Source organism: Sapajus apella, unplaced genomic scaffold (assembly GCF_009761245.1).
Source record: "Sapajus apella isolate SASKATOON/1434 unplaced genomic scaffold, GSC_monkey_1.0 scaffold216, whole genome shotgun sequence".
Lineage (NCBI taxonomy): Eukaryota > Metazoa > Chordata > Mammalia > Primates > Cebidae > Sapajus > Sapajus apella.
In genome coordinates, this window is record NW_022437156.1 from 190,949 (window position 1) to 197,413 (window position 6,465).

The 6,465-nt window shown below is 47.3% G+C and overlaps 1 protein-coding gene across 1 annotated transcript in view; it reads right to left on the reverse strand.

The window, feature by feature from the left end:
* Positions 1–902: 902 nt before the first annotated feature.
* Positions 903–6,465, reverse strand: part of MUC22 (mucin 22) — a 22,532-nt gene continuing 16,969 nt past the window's right edge. The window contains exons 4-6 of the mRNA XM_032270822.1: positions 5,333–6,465; positions 3,194–3,579; positions 903–1,782 (exon numbers count right to left, since the gene is read on the reverse strand). The exon at positions 5,333–6,465 is cut by the window's right edge and continues 2,431 nt beyond it. Coding sequence (XP_032126713.1) covers positions 1,456–1,782; positions 3,194–3,579; positions 5,333–6,465 — 1,846 coding nt within the window. The 3' untranslated portion in view covers positions 903–1,455. The remainder of the gene's footprint in view (positions 1,783–3,193; positions 3,580–5,332) is intronic.

Here is a 6,465-nt window from a genome sequence, read left to right on the forward strand (position 1 = left end):
TTTGGTGGACGCAGGCATTCATTTCTGCTGGATATTCACTCTCAGGAGCAGAGGTGCTAAGTCATAGGGTACGTGTGTTTAATTTTAGCATTGCCAAACATTTTTCCAAGATAATTGTATCAATTTACACTCCCACTAAGCATGTGTGGGAGTTACAGTTGTTCAACATCCTTTCCAATTCTTGGTATTGACAGTGGGTTAAGTGCTAGTCATTACGGTGTGGGTAAGTAGTGATATCTCATTGCGGTTTCACATTCCAGTTCTCTCTGATAAGCAGTGATATTGAGTACCTTTTCAAATGTTCACTGACTGCTTTGGTATTCTCTTTTGTTAACTATTTACCAAATATTTTGCCTATTTTTAAATTGCATCGTCTTTTTCTTATTGTAGTTCTTTCTACATTCTGGATATGAGTCGTTTGTTAGATATATGTGTTGCAATATCTTCTCCCATCTTTGACTTTCTTTCTATAGTTAAGAATATACCTCTTAAAAAATATATACCTCTTAAAGTTATATGCTGATAAGAGGCTTTAATAACGTCCAAATCATCACACTTTCTTTTAATAGCTAGTGCTTTTTGTGTCTTGCTTAAGTATCTAAGTATCTTTGCCTACCTCAAGATATTTTTCTCCCAGGATTTTTTTTGGATTAAATTATATATTTTTTTATTTTGAGACAGAGTCTCCCTGTCACCCAGGCTGGAGTAAAGTGGTGCAATCTCGGCTCACTGCAACCTCCCCTCTGTGTTCAAACAATTCTCCTGCCTCAGCCTCCTGAGTAGCTGAGATTACAGACACTCGTCACCATGCTTGTCTAATTTTTATATTTTTTTAAAGTAGAGACGGGGTTTCGCCGTGTTGGCCAGACTGGTCTCGAACTCCTGACCTCAGGTGATCCACCCCCGTCGGCCTCCCAAACTGCTGCGATTATAAGCATAAGCCATCGTGCCCAGCCAAATGATGACATATTTAAAGACTCCTGGGATAGTGATTGGTATGTGATAAGCACTCAAAAAACAAAAAACAAAACAAAACTGAAAGAACAAATAGGAAAACAAATAAGCATGTGGCTCTGATAAAACATTCATTATGCACTTTAGTTTCTTACACATGTCCTGGTAATATTTATAGCACGACGAGGAAACACAGGGATGAGAAACGTTGACCCTGAGGTGGTGGGAGATGGGAGAGATGTCCTGAGGGTGGTCGTCATGACTCGCCACAACAGAGGCTGAGACTCAGGAAAAACTCACAGAACCTTTGACTCGAAGTCATCACCAAGCCAGTCAAAGGCTCTGCGGTCCTTTTGCTCGTTCTTTTCTTGACCTAGCCATGTCCATGTCCATGGATCACATCTTGGGAACCTCCCTATACTCCGTTTTAATTATTCCATGATCATTATTTTTTTCTCCACTATGACCCCCTCCCACCCAAAATATTTTTTGATACCCAATCTAAGGCCACAGCCATCTTGTCCTGCCATGGCGTCCTTGGTGGCTTCCTCTGTGACCCACTCCGTGGCCTCCTCCATGTCCATAATGCCCGCCATGATTTACTCCATAGTCGTTTCCATGGATGTGGCTCAGTTCATGGCACACTCCATGTCCAAAGCCATGCTCTCCTCCACGTCCCATCTCAAGCTCTCCTCCATGAGCCAGTGCATCTCCCAGGCTGTGGAATGTCCCAGAGCCCAGGCCCAAGTCCAGGTCCAGACCATGGCCAAGGCTGTGGCCCTGGGGGTAATAAATACCACTATTTCTCAGGGGGAAGCAAAGGTCTCTCTAAAAGAAAAAATACATATATTGATCAATGAAAATTAAGTGTCCTCTCCCTAATCACCATACATCCTGTTTCCCCAGTGTCAGATTTTCACTTTTCCGAACTGCCCGTTTTCTCCTCTTTTTACCACCATCCTTACTATGATCTGTGTCCCTGTCTCTCTTTCTCCTTGCTCTTTTATTGTCTCTCTCTGAGACAATAAAGTTCCCTATTATCTTATTAACATATCCTCTTTCTGTGAATACTCAGGCTTCGCTCTGCAGATCATAAGGTTATGTGTTTTTGGACTTTCAAGACAAAGGTAAATCCATATCCCTATGTGAAAGGCACGAGACACACTTGAAAGACAGCTTTCTCTCTGTTAGGTCAGCTAAGGAAACTGAGAACAGGTATGTGGAATTGGCATGTGCCACCACGCCCAGCTAATTTTTGTATTTCTAGTAGAGACCAGTTTCACCATGTTGCCAGGCTGGTCTCAAACACCTGGACGCAAGTGATCCACCCACCTTGGCCTCTCGAAGCATTGGGATTACAGGTGTGAGCCACCACACCCCGCTGCTTTTTGCTTGCTTTTTATTTATGTCCTTCTTGTTCTCTCTCAGTAGTTAATGAAATGTCTTGGCATTTCTAGTCTATCAGCTGATCTGAGGAGAATGAAAAAGGTGTTCTTCTTTTTTTTTGAGACAGAGTTTCGATCTTTTGCCCAGGCTGGAGTGTAGTGACACAAACTTGGCTCACTGTAAACTCCGCTTTCTGGGTTCGAGCAATTCTCCTGCCTCAGCCTCCCGAGTAGCTGGGATTACAGGTGCTCGCCACCGTGTCCAGCTAATTTTTGTATTTTTAGTAGAGACGGGGTTTCACCATGTTAGCCAGGCTGGTCTTGAACTCCTGACATCGTGATCCGCCTGCCTCGGCCTCCCAAAGTGCTGGGATTACAGGCGTGAGCCACCATGCCCGGCCGGTATTCATCTTTACCTATGCAAAAAAGCATCAAAGGAGAAGAGAGTCTCACGGACAGCAAGTGCTAAAATTGGTAATGAGCTCACAGACCTCTCACTTCCTAAACATTCTTCTTCCAGAGCAAAAATAATCTAACTTTCAGACATTGTATTATGAAGAGACGTGATTTTCTTTAAGTACCTTATTTTCTTTTCCCCCCTTTCACATGATTTCCCTTTACTTTGGCCCCAACTCCATCTTTTCCCTCCTCTTTTTCTACTTGGCCTCTCACTTTCTCTGACTTACAGATTCTTTCTGGTCCTTATATCAGACTAGGTGATTCTTTTCTTCTGAGCGCACCAACTTACTCCCCTCTCTTATTCTGGATTTCTCCAAAGCACTGCTGACATGATTGCCCCCACCACTCAGACTGTCCTCACCAGTCTCCCCTACAAACCCATGCTGGGTACTCACCAGGCAAAAACTCAGTCCTACTGACAATCCAACACCAGCCACGACTGCAGCCAGGGAAATGAGGATGATAGCCCAGGGCTGTAAATATCCACTTGGTTTGATCACATTTGTGGGCGTGTGGCTCATGCTAACTGTGTTTGTGACCGTGGACATGGGGCCTGTTTCCTGGGAGGTGGTGCTGGTTGGCTCATGAGTGGATCCTGGGGTGGTCCTGACGCCGGGCGCTGAGGTGGTAGATGATGCTTCCATAGTAGGTGTACCTGGGCCAGAGGTGTTTGGGACTATTCCCAGCACAGCATGGCTGGTAGCAGAGGCCGTGGACTCCATTCCAGGGGCCATGGTGACAGAGCTGGAGGCAGCGGGTCTGGTTCCAGTGGTCCTGGTGCCTATAAAACAGGTCACACAAGATGATGCATTTGTAGCAGAGATGATTAAAGGGGAATGGGGGTGCTTAGAGCAGAAGGGGATGAACCTAACAAACCTATAGTGGAGGTGGCTCAGGAGAGGAGTTGCGGGGAGAAGAGATGGTAGAAAGCTATTCTGCTGTGGCCATGTCCCCAGAATAGAGGTGGGTGTCATACAGAGGAGGAGGTAGAATGTGTCTGTCACCTGGTGGGGTCGGTGATGGAGGAGGCAGAAGGTTGGGGAAATGTGACCATGATGGGTTCAGAAGAGGAAGATCTATTTGACTTCGGAAGCAGCCACCCAAACAGAAGAGGGCGACCTGATATAAAGGAATGAATTAACAGCATATGCAGTGACCTGGATCAGAATGGAGCCTATTATTCTAAGTGAAATAATTCAGAAACGGAAAACCAAACATTGTATGTCCTCACTGATATGTGGGAGCTAAGCTATGAAAATGCGAAGACATAAGAATGATGCAATGGACTTTGGGGACTTTGGGGGAAGAGTGGGCTGGGGGGGAAGGATAGAAGACTTCAAATATGGTACAGTGTATCCTGCTCAGGTGATGGGTGCACCAAAATCTCACAAATCACCACTGAAGAACTTACTCATGTAACCAAATACCACCTGTACCCCAATAACCTATGGGAAAAAATTTAAAATAAATCAAATTAAATCAAATAAGTGGGCGGGCTGGTATACAAAGTGGCAGGCCCTGCTTCTCTTGTGACTGCAGACACTGGAAGTAAGGAGGACGCTGAAGGAGAAGACAGAATCCGATTGACTCGTAGGTGTGACAGTGGCCATGGCTGGGACAGAGCTGACTTCATCTACTACACAGCGACACAAAGATGAGGTGTGTATGCTTGGGCAGATGTGGGAGGATCTGACCCAAGTGGAGAAGGCTGCTCACAGGGACAGGAGAGGGTGGGCTCAGACAGGCGCGAGCGAGAATCAGCACAGCAGAGGTGGTGGTGGCAGCTTAGGCAGCAATGGGTGTGCTTAGGTGGTTAAAATGTGATCACGAATAGAGCCGGTCACCAGAATAGAGGTGAGCGTGCTCAGAACCAAAACGGTAGAATCAGATGCAACCGCCTTGCGGATGACAAACGCCAGAGAATGAACAAAATGTTTTGGTCTCGTACTGGAGCAAAGATTGTCACATGTTTTCTATAAAGGTCAAGACAGCAAATACTTTAGGCTTTTGGGCCATGCAGTCTCTGTTGCAAATACACTGAAAAGCAGAAAAGCAGCTGGAGAAAAATGTAAGTGAATGGGATGACTATGTTCCAACAAAACTACAAACCAGGTAACGGGGAGACTTGGCCCATGACACGTGGTCTGCCAGCCTCGGGACTAGGCTCAATACATTGGTAGGAGGTGGTGGTGTCACAGATGGTGGGTTAATAGAGATGATCTACTTGGCAGGGAGCGCTTCACACGACTGTGACGGGGCAGTGGAGTTGAGGTGGGCTTGCTGGAGGAAGATGCAACAGATAGAATGCACTTGAGTTTCATTATATTGTGGTTCTGATTGCAATGGAAGTGGTGGGCAGTTTAAATAAAAAAAAAAAGAGGTGAAACCAGAGTAGAGGCAATTAGGATCCCAGAAGAGGAAATTTTATCTGTGCTGGCTTGAACCAGGGCAGAGATGATAGAAAGAGCTGAACAGCTGGTGGTTGCCACCAGAGTTAAAACGTGTGGGCTCAAAGAAGACGTGGGGGTTAGTACCTGACACAGCTATGTTGGTGATGTGCTGAGTAGAAACGTCAGTGGCCTTGGTGGGTACAAAAGTGGAGGCCGAGACAGTGGTGGAGGCTGCAGTGGCTGCAGAAGATGTGCTAGGGACTGTGGTGGTCTCAGAGCCTGTGAAGAAAGTTGCAGTAGGCTCAAAGCCTGTAATAGAAAGCATGGTGGTCTCAGAGCCTGCACTGGGGGGTGTGGAGGTCTCAGAACCTGTAGCACAGGCTGTGGTGGTCTCAGAGCCTGAAATGGAGGCTGTGGTGGTCTCAGAGCCTGAAGTGGAGGCTGTGGTGGTCTCAGAGCCTGAAGTGGAGGCTGTGGTGGTCTCAGAGCCTGAAGTAGAGGCTGTGGTGGTCTCAGAGCCTGCAGTGGAGGCTGTGGTGGTCATAGAGCCTTCAGCAGAGGTGGTGATGGCCTCAGAGCGTTCAGTAGAGGGTATAGTGGTCTCAGAGCCTGTGGTAGAGACTGTAGTGGTCTCCAAACTTGTGCTAGAGGCTGTGGTGGTCTCAGTGCCTGTGGTAGAGACTGTAGTGGTCCCAGAGCCTTCAGTATGGGTGGTGGTGATCTCTGAGCCTGTGGTAGAGGCTGTGGTGGTCTCAGAGCCTATGGTAGGTATTGTAGTGCTCTCAGAGCCTTCTGTAGAGGTGGTAGTAGTCTCAGAGCCTGTGGTAGAGACCATGGTGGTCTCAGAGCCTTCAGTAGAGGCTGTGATCTCAGAGCCTGTGGTAGTGACTGTAGTGGTCTCAGAGCCTTCAGTAGAGGCTGTGGTGGTCTCAGAGCCCATGGTAATGACAGTAGTGGTCTCAGAGCCTTCTGTGGAGGCTGCGGTGGTCTCAGAACCTGAAATTGAGGCTGTGGTGGTCTCAGAGCCTTCAGTAGAGGCTGTGGTGGTCTCAGAACCTGCAATAGAGACTGTGATGGTTTCAGAGCCTGCAGTAGAGGCTGAGGTGGTCTCAGAGCCTGCAGTAGAGGCTGTGGTGGTCTCAGAGACTGAAATGGAGGCTGTGGTGGTCTCAGAGCCTTCAGTAGAGGCTGTGGTAGTCTCAGAACCTGCAGTAGAGACTGTGGTGGTCTCAGAGCCTGCAGTAGAGGCTGTGGTGGTCTCAGAACCTGCAGTAGAG